Source organism: Lontra canadensis, unplaced genomic scaffold (assembly GCF_010015895.1).
Source record: "Lontra canadensis isolate GAN:19392208 unplaced genomic scaffold, GSC_riverotter_1.0 scaffold40, whole genome shotgun sequence".
NCBI lineage: Eukaryota > Metazoa > Chordata > Mammalia > Carnivora > Mustelidae > Lontra > Lontra canadensis.
In genome coordinates, this window is record NW_022631034.1 from 17,414,631 (window position 1) to 17,440,136 (window position 25,506).

General features: G+C 42.8%; 1 protein-coding gene across 5 annotated transcripts in view; it reads right to left on the reverse strand.

The window, feature by feature from the left end:
• MCOLN2 (mucolipin 2) overlaps positions 1 to 25,506 on the reverse strand; it is a 52,754-nt gene extending 27,248 nt beyond the window's left edge. The window contains exons 1-4 of one of the 5 annotated variants that reach the window (XM_032870269.1): positions 25,329 to 25,506; positions 8,492 to 8,651; positions 2,595 to 2,768; positions 493 to 646 (exon numbers count right to left, since the gene is read on the reverse strand). In XM_032870269.1, coding sequence (XP_032726160.1) covers positions 493 to 646; positions 2,595 to 2,768; positions 8,492 to 8,651; positions 25,329 to 25,405 — 565 coding nt within the window. In that variant the 5' untranslated portion in view covers positions 25,406 to 25,506. Of the gene's footprint in view, positions 1 to 492; positions 647 to 2,594; positions 2,769 to 3,591; positions 3,708 to 8,491; positions 8,652 to 16,195; positions 16,213 to 24,680; positions 24,825 to 24,897; positions 24,920 to 25,328 lie in introns of those variants that run through there. The other 4 variants (XM_032870271.1, XM_032870270.1, XM_032870272.1 and 1 more) reach the window with 4 other exon arrangements.

Here is a 25,506-nt window from a genome sequence, read left to right on the forward strand (position 1 = left end):
TTTTTAAATTCTTAACAGAGTGGCACAAAATACTTCTACTTGATTAGATATTAACTTTTTGCAAAGCAACCTCCTCAAAGAGAAAATGAGTTGCTAACCCCAATTTATCTTTGTAGAACATTAATGTGGTTAACATATAATTCAAGAGTACCAAGCATTTTAACATACATTATTTATAAATAGACTCTTTTTTTTTTTTTTTCAAAAGCCCAATTGTCTCCTTGTGAGGGGAAAACCTCAACAAACAGGAAACACCTGTCCATTTACCTCAACCCCCAACAATCTTGAGTTGTACAAGAAGTTCCACAAATGCTCCCCGGTCCTAACTCAGTAGACCCGCAGCTCCCTGAGGCAAAGCCGTTTGCAGGCATATATTCAAATTAGCTGTCACAAAAGCAACATGGGTCCATTTGGGTCATCAGCACATGAGGGGATGTTTGCTCTTTCCACAGAAGATGATAAGAGTATATAATGAAATTATCTGTGTGTTACCTTTTTCAATGTCGCTGTCAATATTCAGTGTCTCATTAGAAGGAAACATGGTCCCTTTCTTGTAATGTTGCTTACAGACTTTTAAGCCAATTCTGTTGTCTTCATTTTCTCCATAACCAAGGGTCCCCAGGGATATGTTCTTTAGTTGACGATACTGTTAAAAATAGTTAAATAAAAATAATACAGGCTTTTAAGGATTTCATCAGAAGTTACAGCATATTTCTATCAATCCCTCAACAGAACTCCCCTGTGTAAAATACCACAAGGTGATTTTCTCATGGTTGGGCAGGAAACACACTGTCTCACGGAACTCAGAGCTAACGTAAACATGCTGCCAGACGCCCCCCACCGCAGTGACGGCCAAAGCCAGGGTGCTCTGGCCTCGCAGCAGAGTACTGTCCTCTGGTGCCAAGCCCAACCTTCCCAAGCCACACTGGCCTCCAGGCGTTTCTTGGAGCTTTCCAGGCACATTCCTGCCTCAGCCTTCGCTGTTCCCCCTGCCTGGAACCCCGTGTTATCTATCTGCTAGGTTCACCCCTTCAGATCTTGAGTCAAAAATTACCACTTTGGTGAGGTCTTCTCTTACCGTCCAGTACAAGTAGCAAACATCCATCCCCACCGCACAGGCTCCAGCAGGCACTGCCCTTCTCCTCCCCTGCTTTATTTCACAGCACTATCACTTTCTGACACATCACTGAAGACCCAAGCCGTCTACTCCCCACAGCTCGCGTTAGCACAACTGGCCTTGGCTTATATGAACTTACAGTGGCTCTCATTAAATGACTTTACCATTCGCCAGCCTGCACTAAGAGGGTGAAGAGGGTTTTCTTAGCTCCCACCTTTCATTAACATGACTTTACTATTCTGGGAAACTTTTTTTTTCTTTTTTGAGAGGGGGAGGGTGTGGAATCTTAATCAGGCTCCACGCCCACGCCCACCCGTGGCAGTGGAGCCCAACTGGGGCTTGAGCTCAAGACCCTAAGATGAGATCATGACCTGCAGAGAAATCAAGAGCTGGACACTTAACTGACAGAGTCACCCTGGCGTCCCATACCAGAAAAATACTGCCCAGAAACATAAGTTACAAATAACCCTATTGTTCATTTCAGGAATAGCCAAACCAACCCATTTAAGCAGATAATCAGTTTGATGATTGAGTCTAATAAATCCAAGACTTTTTGAAACCATGCCCCTCTCCAAAACCCTCGCCTTCTTGTGCCCACCAATCCAAAACTATTATATCCTATCTTTACCCAATTCTAAATGAGCTCCCCTCACACTGAAAGACCCACCCTACGTCGTCTTAAAAATGTGTATTTGGACTTTGCCCTCTTTACCCAAGGAGCTAAGGAGAAGGATGAAGGGAACATCTCCCCCACCTCTGTAAAGCAATAAGCTCAGTTTTGCTTATCAACGTGTTCTCCTGGTGGTGTTTTCAGGGAGCTAGCACTCAGGCTATCCAGTTCACCTCTCATTTGTCTGGTTCTCTCCTCTACAATGAAGTTCTGTAAAAACAGGGCTTTTGTCCATTTTATTCATGATGCATCCCCAGTGTCTAGCACAGTATTTTGTGTATTGTAGGCACCCAAATATTTCTTGAATGAATAAGAAAAGAAAAAAGAAGAAGAATGATTTCTTGCCCCTAAATGCTTTCTTCAGGCCTATCAATCTGGCTTCTCAATACTTGCTTAGATACAACTATATCCTATCCTACTCCATATTCTTAAGATCCAGCTCGGCTTATTAATGCTAAGACACCGATGTTGAGACGCTGGAGTCATAGATTTGGTATCTCCTTCATCAAAACTTCTGAGATTATAAATCCCCTCTCGGCAATTTGAACTTGGGGGAAAGTAATCTCCCAAAGGTAGTGGGTGTAAAGGGATAAATAAAATACACAAATCTTAAAGAAAAAACTTAAATCAGCAAAATCTATTGTGTGGAAATGTAGCTAGAGAAATAGCAATGAACTTTTTTGGGCAGACAAGGCAAAATTTAAATTAGAATATTTTAATACATGTGTAATTTTTTTTTTTTTTGCTAAAAACAACCAAGTATCAACATATTCATAAAGTGTAGGTCATTCACAACAGAACACTTGCCTGACTGAGAACAAAAAAGATGCTCTCATAGACATCCTCCTGAGTATACACACTGCAACTGTAGTCATCTTCATCCGTGCCAGAATAGCCTTTTAAAAACAAGTGCTTAAAAGCAACAGTGTTCTCTTCTTTGAAAGCAACCACCATCTGGTTACTTAAACCAAAACGAACAAGCTAGAAAAGAAAATCAAATAGGAAGATGTGAATTTTCCATTTACCAGGGCAGGCAAATGCATTCTTATTATCATCAACCCCTGCCTGGAAACCTCAGCCAGGGTTTATTAACTGTATTTATGTCCAAATACAAGTCCCCCCAAAGAAAATCCTCATCAAACTCATCACCAAGTCAAAATAGTGTAAAATTAGAGGAAATTACCACTCCCAGTGACTGCCAACCCTACTGGACTTTAATGAAGGAGAAAAAGGAGAAATTCAAATCAGTGAAGTCAGAATCCATTTTTTGTATACTTCAGCTTCAAATTAATGGTCTTAAAAACTGATGTGCTCCATAAAATAAGTCATTTTTTGTTGATTTAACATTTAGAAATTGCAATTATTTTTAAAAATCACAACTATGTTTTATATATAGCTTTTAAGGATGCTTTTGGAAAAGTGAGCTATATGATACTTACTCCAACTAAGAGGTAAGAGTTGTCAAAGGAATTCAATGATTCCAGCTCTGCAAGAATTTTTTTTAAATTTTATTTATTTGACAGACATCACAAGTATGCAGAGAGGCAGGCAGAGAGAGAGGGGGAAGCAGGCTCCCCACTGAGCAGAGAGCCAAGGACCCTGGTGAAGGCAGAGGCCCAACCCACTGAGCCACCCAGGCGCCCCTCTGCAAGAACTTTTGTATAAGATTTACACCTAGGAGTTCCTGCTCCAAAATCTATAGCATCTAAGCCTCTGAGAGAATTACAGGGCTTGCTTTACCACTCTGAGTTCAAACCCATTCACTATCAGTAAGCACCCACCTTATTGTGATAAAACTACTTACTCTGCCCTACACTGTATCCTAGTCCAAGCTCAGGCACCAAGGTCTCCCTTTACCAGGAGGGAATGTATTCTTCCTGCCCATCTTGGAATCCAGGAAGTGGGGAAAATTAGCAGGCACTAAATATGTACCAAACAAACCCAGGAAATTATACTCACACCAACAATCTCTCTCAGTCTCTCTCTTTCCCCCTCTCTCTCTCTCTCTCTCTCTCTCTCACACACACACACACACACACACGTAATGGCAGAAGATAAGTCAGACCTTTCTAAGCTCTGTCCCACACACCCTTCCCCATCTACCTATTTTGTCTCCTCATCTACTTCATAAGACAATAAAAGTCCAAAAATTGTGCCCTAAATCTTTATCCTGGTAAGTCTCCAAAGCAATTTGGGACTGTTTCTTCATGTGTGAAATCATCAGGTCCAGCTAGACGACTGTGGCGTTTCTGTTATGTGCAGTCACTCCGCGGCTGGCTATGAGAGACTCCATGGCACTGAACCGGACCTCAACTAGTGACACTTTCAGATGAAACACACGGGAATCTGCATATGCAAATATATATACTATTTTTAATGATTTATATTTTTTAGCTTAATTTAAGTTTGTCTGACTCTTTGAAAAAGCTGAATAATTAAAAAAAAATAGCTACCGCTTTTCAGCAACTATTATACTCCAGGTGCTTACCGAACTTCACTACAAGCACTGTCTCTGTTACTAACACACCAACTCTAAGTGACATGACTATGGTTAATCCCCACTTTATGCTTGTGGAAACTGAGATTTAGCCCCATTAAATTGCCCTAAGTCCCCTAACTAGAATGAAAGTCAGGTCTAACTCCAAAGTCACCCTATTGTGCTATACAATTTATCTTTGTTGAAGAATCTGCTTTGGGATTCTTAGAGAAAAGAATTTAGGTGCTGGCTTTTGAGAATGGCCACTACCATTTGAGAACATACTTAGTTGACACTCTAGCATCTGAGCTTCACCAGGTCACATTCCTCAAATACCAAGTCAAAGGATTGAGCAATTGTTAAATCCCAGCTAGTCTAAGGAAAATACCAGATAAGAAACCCCACATCATCCAGCTGGGCTAGAAATCAAGCAACTGGAAGCCAAAGGTTTTCCAAGCATGTAACATCTGTCAATGGTAGCTGTAGGAGATGCCAGAAAGGGTCATGCCGCTTTCTGAATGCCAAAAGTAAACCAGGGAACCAATACACACATGATTGTTTCAAGGCCTTATTAAATACTGACGCACAAATGAAAAAAAAAATTGGTATACACACACATGAATTGAGTTCTTCAGTCAAAGTCTGCTGAGTGTTTATTATATGATGTGGGGAAGATGGAGTTGCATGGTGTTGAATCACAGCCCTTATCTACTGAGTGTCAGGGACTATGCCAAAAATTTATAATTTTAAAAAAAATTTAATTTGTCTATGAGGGGGATATTACACTGGGCTCCACAAGGACAGGGTCCCGCCCCCCCCCCCCACCGCCACTCCCCACTTAGGAACTGCCAGAGTCAAATACAGAACCCACTGATGAATATAATCCCATTTTATACATGTGCAGCTGAAGTTAGGGAACTTATTCAAGTTGGAACAGCTAGAAAATGTCAGTGAGGTGTCTATTAGGCTTACATATCCCTTCTCTGGACCATCTGGCCCCACTACCTCTCAGAGATGCTGCAAACTTAACTCTAGAAACCGGGGTATTTGACCTATTCCTTCCACATTCACACTTGAGAAAAACCAAAGAAAACAAAAAAACCACACACACAAAAATGTGAATGGGGAATGGATAACTTGACCAAGAAAGTGGTGTACTATTTGCTGATATTTTAAGCTACCCCCTTATTTAAACTCAAAGCTCATCAGCTCAACTTTCAGGATGATGGTTTTGGTCTAATGGTTGACATAAAAATGCACTCTTGCCCCACTAACTAGATCTTAAGATTTGCCAAGACTATGATAGGAAACAGAATAGTTACACATTAAGTGCACTTTGGCACTTCGTGAAGGTAAGACTTTATTATGAAATCAGTGTAGGAGAAAATATTCTGTACCAGGTGAAAAACAAGATTCTACTCTAATAATGTACACAGAATATGAGAAGGAACAAGTAGAACAAATATGTGGACACCTCTCTCAAGATTACAAATTACTGCAGAATAGAAATGTCTTTTTTTTTTTTTTAAGTTTCCTCCTCATCAACCCTGATAAAATGCCACCCATCCCTTTAGACTTGAGGATGGAGTGCTAAGAGACAGAAAAAGAGGAAGAGGGACAAGTGGGATCTGAAAGAAGGAAGAAAGGTATTTGAGAAATCTGCTCCAATTAGATATCATCCACATAGGAAAACTTATTAGAATGGTCCTCCAGCAGGACAAGAACCTAACACCTCCCAACTTTGTTAGGGAAGACAAGGTGTACCCACACAAAAAGCAAATTATTATTTCCCAGAAATAGTCTATTTTTTAGACTACTATTTAGTCTGTATTTTTAGACTATTATTCACACTATATTTTTTAGACTTTTTAAAGATTTTATTTATTTATTTGACAGATATCACAAGTAGGCAGAGAGGCAGGTGGGGGGTGGGGGAAGTAGGCTCCCCACTGAGCAGAGAGCCCAATATGGGGCTCTATCCCAAGACCCTGGGATCATGACCTGAGCCGAAGTCAGAGGCCTTAACCCACTGAGCCACCCAGGTGCCCCCCAGAAATAGTGTATTTAAAGCAAAAGCATTCAAACAGACAGCAACAGGTAGCAGTGTCCCCAGGAAAACCACGTGGGGAGTGGTCAGGAAAAACCAGCGGGGGACTTCCAAGGGCACCTGCAAAATGATGGAGAAAAAGAACCACTCTGGATTTGGTGGAGCAAACAGGGCAGGGATGAGAATCCTTGGGTGCATCCAGCTGGCTGGGATTGGGGAGCAAATGAATGAAAACCCGTTGGAAAGGCAAGTCGAAGGAGACTATGGAAATCTGAACTTCAAGGTACACAGTCAAGATTCTCTTCTGTGGGAAAACAGGTACCACCAAAGATTCTGAGCAGGAGAGTGACCCAATGAAGACATTCTAAGAAAAATTCATTTGATATTAGCATTGAACACACTGGTGTGGGTGTGGACAAGGAAGGTCGGCATAAGACAAAGTCTGGAAGCAGACTCGTTAACTTGACTGTATTCCTAGACCATGAACTGAGGACAAGACCCATGCCTGGAATAAAAACGATCTGAGGGTAAGAGTGCAGACCCTAGAGTCAGACCACAGGGCTCCAATCCGACTCTACCACTTACCAACTGAATGGCCATAAGCAAATTAGTTATTCTCTTTGGTTCCATTTCCTTATCCACAAGATGGGAGCAATAACGGACCCGCCTCACAGGGTTGCTGTGAGGATGAAATGAATGAACATGCGGACAGCACCTCGCTTGGCACATGGCAAATGCTACGCCACATGGTAGGTTACCTCTCAGCAGCGGTGACGTATTCCCAGCTGTATTCCCAGCAGGACTCACAGCACGGGAGGTGCGTCATACATATTGTAAATTAATCAGATAAGAGTCTGGGCTAGAGAGAGAAGATGGTGAGTATGGTAAAGCATAAGTAGAAACAGTTTTGAAGGAAGAACCCATGAGATTTAGTAGGCTTCAGGACAAAGAAGGTAAGTCAAAGATCGGGACGTTCGATGCCTAGATAAGGTGGAGTTTTGGTAACATTAATAGATCAAGAAGCTGAACCAAAAGCTGATTTGGCCGGAGAAGAAATTACGAAACACAATTAACCAAATGAAAAAGGGGACATTATTTCTCCTCCTTCCAAGTAAGACTAATAATGTACCTACTTTCTAGGATGCCGGAATTAAAATTTCAAACCCAAGAATTAAAATGAAAAGATGTTTAAATGGAAAAAGCCAAGCATACACATTTAACAGGGTCCCTATGCCTCAACTTTGTTGGGTTTTCTTTTTCAACTTTGTTGTTTCTTTTAAAGCAACTTGGTTATCCTAAAACTTGGTGTAATGAAAAGTATGTCTTTTAGTGAAAAGACTTCTTTATGATCAGAGAAGAAAGATGCAACTTCAGTTACAATAGGAACCTCCTCTCATTTCTAAAACTATACAAACCTATTTTTAGAAAGGTCTTTATTTTTGTGTTCCAGAAATAACATCTTTATGAGCAACATCTTTACATTGATGACAAGATGATTATTTGCCAAAGGAGCCAAATACCCCAGGCTGATCATGTTTTTAGAAGGGCACGCTTTTCAAATGTAGTTATCTAGACAGGAGCCTCCCTGAAACAGCTTCCAAACCACAGTCTCAAAAACTAGATGACAACTCTGATGGCTGTTTTGGTCCTGGAGATAAAGTCTCAACAACAAGAAATTCAACCAAAGATCCCAAGGTAGACCTTGTACTCTCCTGACAGGCCCAATTATTCACTGACCGATTCATACTACGATGGAAGGGAAACAGACTTCTGTCAAGTCTCAAATCAAAACAGTCAAAAATGCAATTTCAAAAGTGTATTTGAAAGGAGACGAGAAATTTCAAGAACACACTCACTTGGGATTGAGCAACTTCCTGTGCCTCATTCAGATATAGAACCCCACCCCACCGCCATATCAATCTGCTATTACATAGACCTACTATTTATCTTTATTTGTAGAACCTGTGGGAAGATGACCTCAGGAACCGTTACTAAAAGAAGGTCATTATTGAAACTGAACTTCAACCTACCATCTGTCCTCCAGAGTCAACATAATTTCACAGTTCTATGAACTCGAGTATGGACTTTTCAGAACGAAAGTCAAGGGTGGAACACATGAAAAGAGTTTCATCTTGGGATAAGGGGAAAAAAAACAACAAACAAACTGATAATATGAATTACCTGTGTGGTGACCATGACTATCTTCAAAATCTGCAATCCCAGCTTCCAAGGAATCTGGTGTCTGGCTCGGTATTTTTCACAAGGGTTCATGAAGTAAAACTTCAGGTCTTCCCTCAGACATTCTTCTTTCACCTCAGAATCAAGATGAGCCATTGCATTTCTGTCACACAAGATCAATTTTTAAATACAAAGAACATCTTGTTCATCAGAAAGTTTCTGAGGGGCACCTGGACAGCTCAATCGGTTAAATGTCTGACTCTTGGTTTCAGTTCAGGTCATGATTTCAGGGTCATGGGATAGAGACCTGTGTTGGGTTACACATTCAACATGGGATCTGCTTGAGATTCTCTCTCTCCCCTATGCCCTTCCCTCCACTAGTTCGTTCTCTTTCTCTCTCTCAAATATTTTTTTAAAAAAGAAAGTTTCTGAATAATACTTTACCCATCCTTACAAGCAAAATTCTCCCTTCAACCAGTGAATCCTCTTCTCTTTGGAAATCTGAAAATTATTCAGGACCCTCCATCATTTGCCTTCCCACACAATTATCTATCTTGTTCAAAATGGCCACTGTCAAAATTTGTAAGAATGGGATTTTATTTGCAAGACTCATCAATTCCTGTATCTTAACATATAGCATTCACCTATCACTGGAATATTAACAAAAACTAGAAGGGACACTTTCATGATACACCAGGTATGAAATCACAGCAACTGAGTATGGACTAACAGAAATAAATTGCTATGAAAATAGAGAATCTTTGTTCTAAAATGTGGTACTAAATGATTATGTCCCTTTTTTATAATATACCAATGATAATAAGGTTCAAAAATGTAAATACATTTAAAAACTTAAAATAGTATCTATTTATGCCCTGTCAGGTATTTGTGTCACTTTACATTAGTAAAGTTTGCTTTTACTATTTTGAGGGTTCTGATCTCAGGAACAGGCATGTGACTCAAGCTAGGCCCAAAAGAACGAATGAGTTGTGGTCTCAAGACTGTGACTGTATCTGATGGGAAAGAGGCCTACTAAACTACCACCAAATTGTGTGTGCAAAACAATCCACTGGCAGTGTAGAAAGTATTAGTACTTCTGTTTTCTTCTTTTTTTTTAGAAATTAATTTTATAGTTTAATTTTTTATTCTAAGTAAACTCTGTGCCCAACAGGGGGCTGGAACTCACTACTCCAAGATCAAGGGTCACATGCTCTACTGACTGGGCCAGCCAGGTGCCCCTAGATTATTCTTTATCTAAAAAACGAAAGAAATCTGAACTCTACTAACTCATATAACATATAGGCTAACAGTAGTATATAATCACATACAATTTATAAGTAGGTATACACACATTGAGAACAGGTGCTTGACTTTTATCATTGGATACATAATCAAAAAGCCTAGAGATCACAGATTTAAAGGAAAGGCTGTGAGTCTGGAGTTTGTGGAATACACCTTGCCATCATAGAAGAGCATGCCAGAGAGTGGAGCTAACACAGAACAGACAAGAGACAGATACTAAGCCTAATGATAACACTTGAGTTCTTGGATCCAGCTGTGCCTACAGCCATTCATCCCAAAACCTGCAATGTAAGCTAATGAATACTCTTTGGGGTTTATGCTAGTTTGAGTTAGTCTTGTGCTTCTTACAACAGGAAGTGTCTTGATGGTAAATTCAAGGATTAAATTTTGCTAAGTTCAGCCAATCATTCAAGGTACCCATTTCTAGGGAAGTTTTTATAATTGGGGGTCATTTGGGGGCATCTTTTCACCTAAAATATCTAAATGACCTATTTGTATACTGACTTCAGATCTACATTATCTACCTCAAGTTTTAAACACTAAAAGGTGGAGGGGGGTGGGGGAGGCATTGCCTGGCTGGCTCATCAGTAGAGCATGCGACACTTGATCTCAGAGTCGTGAGTTCAAGCCCCATGTTGGGTGTGAAGCCTACATAAAATTTTTAAAAATAAATAAATAAATAATAAGACTAAAAAGGAAAGTGTTTTTAAGGCTTATTTTAAGATTATTTTAAGACTTATACTCAGTTAATAATTTTCTATCTTTAAATTGATTTTTAGATCTCCTATTGCCAGAATAATGAGTAGGCTAGGTTATTTAGAATTTTCCTGCTGGGTACAAAAAAGGAAGGAAGGGAGGAAGGAAAGGAAGGAGGGAGGGAGAGAGGGAGGAAAGGAAGAAGGAAAGAAGGAAAAAGGAAGGAAGATAGAAGGAGGGAGGGGGAAAGGAAAGAAAAAGGAAAGGGGAAGAAGAGGGAGGTTAGAAAGAAGGTTAGAAAAGAAAAAGAAAAGAGAAAAGACAGGCTGGATAAAATACCTACATATTTTGGGGGGCAGATGGAGGAAGTACCTGTAAAAGACTGAGGAGTGAAATGTAGACCAGTAAGTCCTAGAGATCTAATGCACAATATAGTGAATCTAGACAATAATGTTGTATTATAAACATCAAACTTGCTAAGAGACAAGATCTTAATTATTCTCACAGCCAAAAAGAAATGATAATTCTGTGAGGTTGGAGAGGAGCTAACTATTGCTATAGTAGCCATTGTATTATAATATATAAATGTATCAAATCAGTTATATACCTTAAATTTGTACAATGTTATACATCAAATATATTTCAATTTAAAAAACATATAATAAAGATGTTTCTAAGAACACAGAACAATTTAAGAGCAAGGAACTCCCAGTCTAGCTTGTGGGGATCCTGGAGAAGTGGGAGCCCACTGCCATTCATGCCCACTTAGGCTTCGTCTGCAGCCCCAGGAAAGGGGAATGAGGGAGCCAGGACTCAAGGCCCAAAGCTCACCCAAGATCTGACAGGAGACCCTCCTCAAATTGAGATGGGGATCCCAAAAGGGCCACCCTCTCAGAAAAATACCTTGCCTCACAACTACCTGTCCCCAAACTTAGAGGGCTATGGAGAAGGCCAGAGTAGTTTCAAAGCAAGAAAATAAACAGGAAATTAAATTAAAAAATAGGCCCATCCTGAGAAATGATGCTCATGACACAGCCCTTTGAGCCTTACACCCCGAGGAGTCAGAGAACTTCAAACCATGAGAGCTTGCTTGGTTCAGGGGATCCAGACTGAGCCTGTCCTGTCTCCTAGCAAACTCCCACAGAACTCTCCAGAGATTCATCCTAGGATGTGGCCTCTCTAACACTCTGCCACAGAACCTAAAATACACATTAATCAGCAGGTCGTAATATATAACCCAGCACATGAGGAAACCAGGTCCCTTGAGAAGTCTACTTAGAGACAGGGACCAGAACCAGGACCAAGTCTATAGGAATCAGACATGGGTTGGAAAGACCATCATGCTCAGTGTATTGGAAGATAAGAAAAGGTAAAATTATCTCTAAGACCAATTTGGGAAAAACAAAAACTACTTTTAGAAATGAAAAATCAACCACATGAGTCTCATCTCAAGAGAATGAGGAGACCTTTGCAATGTGTTTGCCTGCGTCCACTCTAGTCTGCTCTGGATCGGATCAGATCAGACCGCCTTCCTGGGCACAGTGCTGGGACTGAGCTGGGTGCTCCGGACTCAGTGCTGGAGAGCACCCCTGACTGCAGATGCTCGGCTCCAGTAGGGGAGAGAGAGAGAGCCCTGAGTGCACATTCCCAAGTTACCACATAGCTTCATGAATGCTGTACCTGAGTGTGAAAAGCACTGTGGAAACAGGCCTAACTCTGACACAGAGGTTCACAGAGCCCAAGGGGAAATCCCCTCATAACACACAGGGGGTTGGGGGAGCCTGACAAGGAGCACGGAGGGAGGTATTTCCCAGAAGAATGTGGTATCTTAACTGTGCCTGACAGCAACATCCTCGGAGGTGAGAGTTCAGACCCCTGAGAACATGCCAGAAGAAATCTTCATGGGCATGTTTGAGCAGTACCAAATTTAGAGTTAACCACCATTGCTTTAGCGGACCTGTGTGGCTAATACAGTCATCCTGATGAATCACGGTACTTTTTCCATTTAATAAAAGGAAGAAGGCATCTGAAAAGTTGTGATCAAACCCTCAGAACACGGCATGGAAACTCCTGCCTTGGTCTCTAGCGTGAGAAACACCATACTGAAGACAGAGATGGTTTTCTTGAGAACACTGGTGTGAAACACAGGGCATTAGGGCAAACACTTAGTGAACGCCTTGTGAGCCCAGGTGTGCCAGAGACATTCTCCTGTCTTCCAGCTCAGTGCAGTAGAAATGAGATGTATGAATACATGAATGTACAATAAAATGTGTTCCATGCTGTAAATGAAATATGCATTGGGCACCCCAGCCACAGACAACACACTGCCCCAATTGCTTCAAGTAGCTCCAGAGAATTCTTTCAGCTGCTAGTTTCTTTGACTACTTTGTCACTAAATGTTCAAAACATGGTAACTGATGTTAACATTACCCTAAGAAGCCTAATTAGGAAGATAATTCACAGGGATACCTGGGTGGCTCAGTGGTTAAGTGTCTGCCTTCAGCTCAGGTCATGATCCTGGGGTCCTGGGATTGAGCCCTGCATCAAGCTCTCTGCTCAGCAGGGAGCCTGCTTCCCCCTCTGCCTGCTGCTCCCCCTGTTTGTGCTCTCTCTTTCTGTCAAATAAATACATAAAATCTTAAAAAAAAAAGATAATTCACACACATACAAAAAGTAAGAGATCATAAACATCAGGGTTTATTTTGTTGAATTATTCACACAACTCTATCCACCTGAAGTTTTTCACTTATAGAGCGGCTGTAATACTTCTGGCATGGTGAAGGATAAAAAGAAAAACGGAAAAGCCAGCATGAAAAACTTTCCCCTCAAGCATACAGGAGCCCCTTGGTGAAATAAAGGATAGCACTAGTCGAACGTAATCAATAGAAGTACAGAAAAAAGAACTCATGTGAATAATAAAGTTATGAGATGGCTCTTTTTAGTAAGTCCAACTTAAGTTTAGAAATAACATCTGGGGGGTGGGGGCTGAGTAGCTCAGTTGGTTGAGCGTTCGACTCAATTTCTGCTCCAGTCGTGATCTCAGGGTTGTGAGATGGAGCCCGGAGTGGGATCTGTGCTTAGCGGGGAGTCTGCTTGAGGTTCTTTCTCCCTCCTCCTCTGTCCCTCCCTCTAAAATCAATAAGTAAATTTCTACTAAAGAAATAACATCTAAAGTTTGGAGGAAAAGGTAATGATATTTTGGTTCAAGAATTCTGGAATCTCAAGGGTAATGTAAATGCTTAAGGTTTCCAATCTTCACTTTTCTAAGCGTTCTTTCTTGCCCTGCTCTTCCCAGTTTGTAGATCTGCCCTATCTCCCTGGTCGGCAAAGGGTATTAAACACACACCCATGTACAACTAGACATCCTAGAACAAAAATACAATGGTGCGAAACAAACAAATGGTGCAAAGTGAAAAAGAAGGAAAATGAAAAAAAGAAAAGAGGCAAGAGAGTATCACTGGACTAAAACATCCCCGCATTTGACACCCATTGACATCCAACACCCTCCTGTGCTGAGCACCAAGCGGGGTGTTTGGTACAAGAGGCTGGAAGCTGCGATCTCAACTTTAGAAGCAAGAATTAAGTTGGCGGGAGAAACACTGCAAGTTCGATCACAGATGATGAAAATGCACCAACAGGTTGAGAAAAGGACAGAGAACCGAGAACTTGTAACACAATTCGGGGGAAGGGAAACTGCACCATAAAAAAAGGTAAGGGAGAGAAATCAATGAAGATCTAAATCGGACCCATCCACTGCAGCATAGTCGTGAAGCTGAAATTGCACGAAATAAATAAGAACAGTCAGGACTCATGAATTATTTATGTCTCACTAAACTATAGGAAATGCATGATCTGGATTATATAAGCTTAATAAAGAGAACTGTTAAAGACCAAAGTATCAGAGGGGAAAAGCCCAGGACTGGGGAGCATAAAAACAAGATCTGGGACAGGATGGAAATGCACCCACATGATGGGCTAAATGAAAGCTAGAGATGCTAAATGGCAAAGCAAACAGCACTTGGGAAAGAGAGACGCCCGAGCCTGGGTAGTATGGGGAGAAGTCACATCAAAGCTACTGTCTGTTACTAAGAAAATCTACTCTTCCCTCCGATAATCAGGACTGCGCAATGTCAGCTACACTTAAGGCTATCGTGTGACCAAGGGCAATTCCGTCTTTAACAAATCAATAACTAAGAAAGTCCATGGAAGCTTGAAGTTTTAAAAAACGTAAAAGAAAACAAGTTACCAGCAATTCTTAATCTCATAACCCCCTGTGAGAACCAGTGAAAACTTTTGACCTTTGCCTCAGAAAAATGCACACACCAATTTCGATGACGGTACCTTGTTCCTATTCGTGTAATCAGCTCAGCAAATAAGCTAGCCAGCCCAGGCTGCTAGTTTCTCAGCTTGCATGACCCTTACCCTACATAGAAAGAGGTAGAAAATACTGTTTTCTACTCTAGTGGCATCCAAAGAGGTATGTGTGCACACAAGAGGGAGTTAAGGCCGATTACTGGTATGTGGGAAGAAAGGGTTAGGGCTTCTAAGTGGACTAACCTAGCAAAGCCAGAAGTGAAGTTTACAAGGTTTAATATAGGGATCATTGTGTATCACACCGAAGCTGCCCTCACCTGGTCAGAACGAAGGATACCTGTGCCTCACATAGGTAGGCAACACACCCTGGGGAAGAAAGCCATTTCCCAAAGTAGGGTCTTGATGGTGGTGGCCTCACTGATTTTCGGCATGGCCCTACCACTAAAGGCTTACGTGGCCCATTTAAGCACTTTTGAAGTATACTTTCCTGTTTAGTCAACCCTCACAAGGTGGGCAAGGGACATAAAGGTTCTGGCCAAAAATTGAGACTCACTGGAAAATGAATGAGGGCCCATGTTAACATCAAGAAAATGGAAACTCAAATACTCTCCTAGTGCAACTTTTGCTTGCCATGAGTTTAAAAAAGATGAAAAGTAGATCTGATCTGGAAAAAAGAAACAGATTTATCAAGAAAGCTCTTTAGGGGGTGCCTGGGTGGTTCTGTTGGTTAAGTGTCTGCCTTTGGCTCAGGTCAGGATCTCAGGGTCATGAGATCAAGCCCCCTAACAGGCTCCACTCCCGGCGTGAGCCTGCTTGAGATCCTCTCTCTCCCTCTTCCTCTGCCTACCTCTTAAAAATGTTCACCTTTTTCATAGTGGATATGATTCTACTTACAATATACAGATACACATTCAGAGAGGGTGGATGTTCTTTTAGTTGATGGGGTAAATTATCAAAAATCTTTGGGACTACTTCTCTAGTCTTGGAGCTTCTCAGAGCTCCAACCACACCTCAGTGGCTGTTCTTCTGTTGTCCCTGCTGACATTATAAACTCCTTAGCTTGGGGGGAGTTGGGGTTTGTTCTCCTAGCTCCTGACAGACATCACTGCTTGGGGATCTTATATCGACGCAGTGGTGCTAGAACAGAATGGTTTTCCTAATTCACAACTCTCTTACTCGTCCCAGAGGATGACACAGCAGAAGCAGGGGAACCACTTCCATAGTCGATGCTTTCTCTATCCTTAGCACAGGGACCAATAAGTACCACCAGCCTTCCAGGAACCCACATCTGGGGAGCTCTGTTTCATCTGGTCTCACCTACCCCCCCCACAATGTCATCTTTTCCCCCCAAATTTAAGAGTGCACATAATTTCAAAAGAATAGTAACAACCCCACCCCTGATTTTCGCTCCTTGGAGGAAATTTCTTTCACGTTTCTCTTCAGCTATTTATTTTAATATTTCTCAATAATATTATCCCACTATTTATTACTCTTTTAGATATTATCAATTTATATCCTCCTATGGAAAAGATGATTTTAGCTCTTACATCTGCTCCCCACCAGCAAACATACACATTCACCTCTCCATTGTCCCAATAAAATTTTAATAAAACTTTTAGATAAATTAATATTCAAAATTTACAAAGTAAATATGCAAATACTTTTCATAGTTGAGCCAGTAGTACACTGTGATTTTATATATATAAATATAAATTATATTCATATATTATATGTAAATGTAAATTTTATATATATATATATATATATATATATATGTATATTTATATGTTTCTTTTTTCTTTTTAAGTAGGCTCCATGCCCAACACGGGGCTTGAACTAACAACCCTGAGATTAAGGGTGGCATGCTCTACGGACTGAGCCAAGCAGGCAACCCCCCACCCTATTTTTTATTCTTTCTTACAAAAAGAAGGTTTTGGTGTTTAATTGCCTTTTGCCCCATTTGCTCAGTTTTCAGCACACCAACAAGGGCTCATCACCAAACCGGCTGAATCTGCCAGCTCCCTTCAATACAGTCAAACAAGTGGGGCAACTTGTCAATTTGTTTCAACTCATCGTTCCCCATACATCCTCTTGCTCCAGCCTATACACTGGTTGCTTCTAATCCCTATAAAGAGCCATCCATTTGGGAATTCTCTTCACCTTCTTCCCAAATTGGATGCCGCATTTCCAGGACTTCCTTTATTCCCTCATTTTTATGGCGAGTATCCATCCATCCCTGCCTGTGAAAGGAAGCCTGGAAAGTAAATTTTGAGCCTTCCCCTGATAGACATTGCTAACTGCCCGCCCAGTATCCATTCCTCCCTTCTTCCTGATTTTGTTGAGAGTAGGGAATATATTCACACCCAAGAATAGGGTCATTCAATAGAAGAGCTAGGCAAAAACACAAAACCACTGTTTACCAACTCGGCCACACACAGTCACCTGGGGGCACTTGAGAACCACGGAAGCCCAGCTTCCACCCCCAGAGATTCTGGCCTCACTGGTGGGGGTGCAGCCTGGGCATCTGGGTGGGGGGAGCTCTTAAAAACTCCCCAGGTTATTCTACCGTACACCCAGTTTGAAATCCTCTACCTGAGAGATTATAGTTTCTGTCTCCTTGTTTTATGAATAAGACACCTAAAGGTCCCTAACGTTGCAACCCGCCCCCAAAGAATGCAAGTTGCTGACCCTGACAGTATTCCTTCCTGATCCCAGAATTAAATACTTCTTAAGGAATCATGGCCTGTAGGAGGGTAAAGAACGAAGAAAAAAAGTGTTATGTGCAAATAAACTAGTATTTCAAACACACTTTCTCCCATTTCGAAATGTGCGGAATTTAGCCAACAACAGGATCCTAGTCCCTAAGATCAGGAGACTTCTACACGGTCATGTTATCAAAATGAGAAAGAAAAAACAGGAGAAGCCATCTGATGGGACAAAGCCAACATCTACTTTGCTCCGGGTCTCTGCGGGCTTCTGACCGTCTAGAGCGTTCCATCTGTTCTGCTCTGTTGGAACTGCTGGAGGTGCGCCCTCCGCTGCTGCGGGCTCCGGTTGCCACTCCTCAGGCTGCAGCGTAAGGGCTCAGCAGCATTTGATACAGCTGACCACGACATGCCCTGGGACCACCTCTTCTCTCTGCTTCTAGGACCCCCCACTGCCCTGGTTTTTCTGCCTACTTCACTGGGCATTTCCCGGTCTCCTTCGCTGGCTCCTCTCCCATCTGAATGGGAGTGCCTCAGGACACGTCCCAGGGCTCCTCCATCCCCCGCCCTGTCCTCCCTTCTAGAAGACTTTGCCCCGTCCTGTGGCTTTAAATACTACCCACGTGATGTGGACTCTTCACATTTGACACTCCAGCAAGTCTCTCTCTTGAACAGACTCCCTTATCCAACCTCTTTCTTGAAACTCCACCCGCCTAAGAGATTTCTCAATCAACTCCCCACCCCTTTCTCCACCCATCTGCTCAATGCATCTGTCCAGATGTTTCAGCTGTAATCACTTCCCCTATCAGTGGTTCCCCCTGCTTGGCTATGCAGTAGAAGCACCTGGGGACTTTTAAAACGTTTCAGTACCTGGCTTCCAGCCCCGAGACATTCTGATTTAATTGGGTCCAGTTATGAGCTGAACATCAAGATTTCTGATAAGATTTTCAGGTGATTCTAATGGGCAGGAAAGTGTAGGAACTTGTACTCCAGAGCCCTACGATGGGTCCTCCTTTTCATCAATCCTCACATCCAATTGATCAAGTCTTCCTTCAAAGCACATCATGGATTGGTCTCCATCTCTCTCTCTATCCAATGCTGCCTCCCTGGTCCATGCCCTGTCACTTCTCACTTGACAGCTTAACAGCCTTCCACTGTCCCACAGGCTAGTCAGAGGGGTAATGTTAAAAGCCCAAGTCAGATATCATTCCCTGCTGAAAACTCTGTAGTGGCTTTCCCCAGCTCTCAAACTAAAATCCAAGCCCCCCTCCCACACCATTGCCTAAAAGTCTCCTGCCCCCCTCCTTCCCACACCCACCCTTCCCCTTCCTCACTACCCCACTGGCCTCCTGCCTAGCCCTGGAACATCCTGATCTGGACATATGCATTTGCTGCTTCACCTGTCCTTCTGCTCTGCCCAGCTCTCTGCATGCCTGGCTCCCCACTGCCTCTCCCATCACTGATTTTCCTTTATAACTAAGATAACATTCTTTATTGGTCTTCCCTACAAGAGAACTGCAGGAAGGTCCAGTCTTGCTAGTCACTATATCCCCTAGCATACAGCAGAGCACCTAACACATAAGAGGTGTTCAATGAATATTTGTTTTGGGAAGAAATGGGTCAATGAAGGAGACAACAATGCTGACAACATGAACATTTTTTGGCCAGCACCTGATAAAGTGAACTAATAATAATGCCAGTCACAGAAACAAATATAATAAAAGCAATACAATAACAAGAATGCAAAGTCTAAAACATGGGTAGGAAAATTTGAATTAAAAATATACTGAAAAGGTTTGCTTAGCCAAGATACATTAGAGAGTTTTAGGTAATTGAATTGCTATTTTGTTTCAATTAATATTCCTAAAGTCTTTCCAAAGAATGAATGATTCCATGACTTATCACAAAAACTCACAATACATTGGGGAGAGAGAAAAGGAGTGTCCTCCTTGAAATTAAATGCATAAGTAAAACTTAGATACATTTAAAAAAGTAAAATTGGTTGGAGCATATGATAGACATTTTTAAAATAGGATTTGACATGGCCTTTCTAAAGATAACAAAATTTACAAGCCAATGAAGACTGAAAGATCTTTACACAAACATCTATGATTTCAAGAAGTTAAAAGACAGAATGCAGAAAAGGTCTGCAATATATTTGAACAGACAGAAAAGTTTATGACCTGTTATCTGTAGAGAGCTCTCAGCTATTAGTAAGAAAAAGACAACCCAGTGTAATCACAGGCCGAGGATCTGAACAGGACAGTGAACATTTAACAACAACAAAAATGGACTAACAGACAAATTGGTGAAAATCTAAAGTTTTATTTATCATAACAAGAACAAAACTCTATTGATGGAAATGTAAATTTCTGAAGGGCACTTGGGACAGTAACTGGGATCTACGAATCAAACTTCTATGGATTTATGCCACAAATGTGGCATAACAAAAAACAAGATGGGTTGTCAAAGGGGGTGTGAGTTTTTCAGAACAAGCACCAGTCAGAACAATGACTACAAAAATGTTCACTGTAACCCTACTGACAAGTTTGTAATTGGCCTAAAGATGTCTATGCATATTGTTAATTTTTTTAAGTTACAAAACAAATATACTGAGGTTCTATCCTTCCAAAAATGTTGACATTTATATCTGTAATTAGACATCTTAAAAGTCTAGAAGTGCATAAACCAGGAAAAAAAGTCTTGGTAATTTGGTGAAGTCATGTTATATATAATCTTAATTTTCTTCTTTAAATTTTCCACATTTTCTTGATTTTTGGTGACTGACATACAGATTCTTGAGTTACCATTATGAGTTAAAATAAGCTATGTCAAAGAGGATCTAATAATACATGTAATCCAGTATTTCCCTGCCCAACATTCATGGGGGAGGGAGAAAGTGGGGAAGTCATGCAGAGGCTGAACTGTGGTGTTTCCAGGGGTGGGGGTGCCACAGGGCAATCTGGCAGATGGAAGACTTTAGAAAAATCCCAACAAACCACATTGGTTTTTTTCTTCTACTCCAATTCTTTTTTTTTTTTTTTAAGATTTTATCTATTTATTTGACAGACAAAGATCACAAGTAGGCAGAGAGGCAGGCAGAGAGAGAGGAAGGGAGGAAGGCAGAGAGGCTCCCCACTGAGCAGAGAGCCTGATGTGGGACTGGATCCCAGGACCCTGAGATCATGACCTGAGCTGAAGGCAGAGGCTTTAATCCACTGAGCCACCCAGATGCCCCTTCTACTCCAATTCTTGCAATGAACTGATTTTGTCATGATTTGAAGAGTTGCTGAGAGAGAGAGACAGAGAGAGGAAGGGAGAGGGAAGGAATGGATGGGAAGGAGAAAGGAAGAAAGAAAGAAAGAGCGTGATCCAGACAGCTGAGGCTCTGGGTAGTTAGGCCCTAATTAAAGGAAGTCAAGGAGGGAAAAACAAAAAAAGGAAAAGAAAAGAAACTCAAAGAAAGAAACCTTGGTTACCCTCTAAGCATAGCTCTCAGAACATAAATGATATGCCCATTCTAATCCTGAGAAGCACTGGGAAGAAAGACTGAACGGCTTTTCATTTTCCACTAGAGCTACTCATAAAGAATATGCATGCTACAACTTTCAGGAATTTCCCTAGACATGACCAACCATGTCACCAAGTTCCTAAAAAATCATCTCCCATCACCACTTTGCTGCCTCTGAGCAGCAGAAAAGAAGAACTAGTCTGCACATTTAAAAAGTGCTTGTTCAGAACAAGTCACACCCCTTTTGAAAACACATCCTGACCAATCGGCTCTCTAGGTCACAGATAAGTAAAGCAAAACTCCATTTCTCAGCAATACAGGATTCCCAAAGCACTTAAAGCTGGAGAAGATGGGGCACTTGGATGGCTCAGTTAAGCCTCTGACTCTTGATCTCTGCCTAAGTCATGATCTCAGGGTCCTAAGATGAAGCCCCAAGTAGGTTCTGCGCCAGGCACGGAGCCAGCCTAAGGGAAAAAAAGACTTGAAGCTTGAGAAAATGACTGGAATTATGGCATTCCTTACATTTTGCTTCCTCTAACATATCAATAAGTGCCCAATTTAACAGGGTCATGCTGATGCCTAATCCCTAAGGAAAAATAAAATTAAAAGCCACAAAGCCATAATTAATCATTTTCTCCTCGAACCACTGAATGAGTTTACCTTATTTTTAGACAAGCCCACCTCCGTGTCGGTTGGGGAATCCCTAGATTCACCCTATCTCTAACAATTCCCTCCAGTCACCATAGGTGACATGATTTTTTTTAAGCCCATCACTTAAATTACCGGTGTCCTGGAATTATAGCAAGGACAGTATTTCCGAACGTTTAGCTTCACGAGTCACCAATTATTGCCTGACAGATGCTTTAGGCTGAAATACCAGATGTATTCAAGGGGAGATCACCTTCAAAGGAGAAGAAAGGAAGCCATCTCCCAACAGAGGGGACAGGAATATTGGCATCACCCCCCCCCAAAGCTGTCTTGTCACCTGGGGACTTGGGGGGAGGGAGAGGGAAGGCAGCAGAGACCAAGATCAAAACAGAGTAGAAAGCTCAGCTAGGGGTAGGCTAAGGAAAATGGGATGAAAACCCCCCAGATGATTGCCAAAGCAAACCAACCAACCAATCAAACTTGGCTTTAAACATTTGCCCCTGAGAAGAATATTGCAGCCTGAGTAAAAAAGAATGAAGTCTGGAAATAAAATTTCTTTTCTCTATGAATCTCACAACACGTGATGTCAGAACTCCCCGAAGGGAGCTCTCACTCTTCAGAAATGACACAGGGAACCTAGAACAGCCTAGCCTCAGGGAAGATCCCACTTCTAGCTGTCTGGCCAAAAGGGTTTCTTTCAGCTACTGATTTTACTTTGAAAGTTGTAGCCACAAGAAGCCACCTGTTTTCCCACTAAGCTTTGAGGTTTGTCTTATCCTGGGTTTCACTTCACTGATAGAGACCGAGCCTGAAGAACTCAGCTTATGAATAGGATCATTCCTGACTTTCAGTTCTCTATTCTCTGCCACTCTGTTCGAAATTTGTCTCCCTACATTTCCTCCTTGCTTCATTAGAAAACATTTTATATTTGTTATTCTGTTGTTAAAAAGCACCACTTTTGATATGCTCCTCCTTGCAAGAAAAGAACACGGCCTCCTCAAATACTTCATCAAGATTTACTGATTTTTAAGGGCAGGAAATTAAATCAAATTGGCACCATTATGTTGGCCTCTGCATGGGAACAGTCAGGCGAATGGAACATGGGTGTTTACAATGGGTCCAGGCCACAGAACCTGGTTTAAGGGAGGTTTGCTACAGAAGGCTAACTTTACAGTCATGGGAGTTTGACTCAAAGTATGAAGAGGAAGATGAGCTAAAATCTTGAGACTGCTGACTCAAAAGGAAGAAGCTGCTGGATTCCCCCACACTTGGGCTATTTGGTTAGCACATCACAGAGGTGGTGAGCAGTTCCTGAAAGTGTGAAGCCCACATCCCACCTCTGCAGAGAATGAGGTAGCTGGTCCCTTCAACAGAAAACATAAGAATTCCTATCCTGATGTTCTAGACAACTTCTCCACCTGTCTCTTAATAACCCCTTCTTCCATTCTCAGTTTACAATGATACAATCCAATTTCCCACTGGCATCGCACAACCAGACATACACACACATATATTTCAAATCTGAATCCCTTCGAAAGCTATTTGTGGGTAGAGCCGAGTACGTGTTCCACAGTGTAAGAATGGGAGCCTCTGGTAGGGAAGGAAAAAAATGAAACAAGATGGGATTGGGAGGGAGACAAACCATAAGAGATTCTTAATCTCACAAAACAAACAGGGTTGGGGGGTTAGGGTGTGGGTGGTTGTGTTATGGACATTGGGGAGGGTATGTGCTATGGTGAGTGCTGTGAAATGTGTAAGCCTGATGATTCACAGACCTGTACTCCCGGGGGCAAGTAATACATTATATGTTAATTTAAAAAAAAAAAGAGTGGGAGCTTTTAGAGATACTCTCTGGAGTGGATGCAAATGGTTAACTCCTGGAGGAAATAGGCTGAGAAAAATACTGGCATAAAGATTTAAAAAAGAGCAAGATTATAGACCACACCCACCATAAGCACCAGCCTGTTTACCAGTCCAAGGGGAACATAAATAAAGCCAGAGTCCATTTGCTCCCCCTTTCAGAACAGGGGTTTAGAGCTAAAGCAGATGGAAGAAATGTATGATTTCTGCCGATCTGCCCCATTAAAAATAGACACCTAATATTAGAAGAGATGGTCGTTTTTGGTGTAACATTGACCAGTATCCAGTTGTCAAAAAAGTTGTACCAAAGTTATGTCTTCTCATTCAAAACTGACCTTGCAAAATTGTCTCCCTACTTTTCCTCCTTGCTTCATTAGGAGACTTTATATTTACTATTCTGTTGTTAAAAACACCACTTTCGATATGCTCCTCCTTGCGAGAAAACAACACGGCCTCCTCAAATACTTCATCAGCATATACCGATTTTTAAGGGCAGGAAATTAAATCAAATTGGCACCATTATGTTGACCTCTGCGTGGGAACAGTCAGGCGAAGAGTGGAACATGGGTTCCACACACACTAGTAAAGTGTATGCCACCCTGGCTTGGAACTACTTATCAGGACAGCCAGCAGAGATCAAGTGAGTGCTTCTACTAAATTCTGGCTTTCCTTGCTAGCATTAAGTCTGTGTATAACACTGAGAACGCCACGCAGGAAAAGCAGGAGAGTCTCTACACTATTTTAGAAAATTTAACGGCCCACCTCTATATTTGTTTTGTGAGCAGAGGTGGGGGAGCCAAGGCCTGTTTGTACTCAACCTCCTCCACCTCCCCACCCCCGGGCTCAGCTGCGCAGTTGGGTGTTTGCAGCTCTGACCACGGAGGTGGGGCCCCTTGGCAGCATCACCCAGCTGAACTGTACGCCTTTTCATAAAAGCAGAGGAATGGGGGTTAGCCGCACTATAACCCTCCCACCTGAGGAAAAGGCCTGTTTGTTCCGGAAAGCAAAGCCCAGCCTTATTTAACCAACTGCAAGCAGTGAATGTAAGCACTCCTAAGGCCCCAAGTAAGCTCTAGTTTAGAACAGTAAAGGCATCCACTTGAGGAGAGTTCCTCCAGAATCTGACATCCTGAAAGACACAGCTCGGGCGCCTCACCTGATCGTTAGCCTGAAAACACCTGATCCTGTCTCGGGCTTCCCGGCCCAGGGAAACAGATAAGGCTGCGGGGCCAGTGCCTCCGCCTTCCAAACTTTCCACAGCTTTCGTTCGGGGTTCTGAGCAGGAAAACCCGCTCAGTGCACACGCATCTCGGCCTTCCCGGGCACGCCCGCCCCAACTTCGGAGACCTTCCAGGCGGGCTCCCATCTCTTACCCTTCCTGTAGCCGCCGGCGCGCGCAGACCCGAGCCCGGGGGTGAGGACGGCGGCCGCCGGCGGCAGGACCACAGGGCTCAAGTGCGCGCCGGTAGCCCAGGGGCGCGTGGCTCAGGCGTTCCCGCCCCGCCCCCGAGCCACCTCCTCCACCTCTTCGCCTCCCGCCGGGGCTGGGCAGACCGGGCAGCTGGCTGAGAGCTTCTCAACTCGGGCCCTGGGGCACTCTTCCCACGTGGAACCCGGCAGGCCTCTCGGAGCCCCGAGGGCGGGAGGCAGCGAAGCGGAGGCCGGCGGGGGCGGTGAGAGGTGGAGCGGAGATGCGGCCGCCAGAAGACCCCGGGAGGAACGCAGCCCGGGGAGGGGGCGGCGGTGGCGTCCCCGGGGAGGGACCGTGGGATGCTGGAGAGCCGGGCGCCTCGGGGGTACTGACCTGCCGCGGGGACCCCAGGACGCGTCTGAGGCTCCGTTCCACGCCGGAAGGTCCAGAGCCTCCACGCCGGGAGGCATGGTGCGGCCCCCGTGAGTCAGGAGGAGGAGGCCGAGGGTGGGACGGCTGCACCTGCCTCGGCCCCGAGGAACTCGCCCGAGGCCCCCGCCTTCGGGTCTCG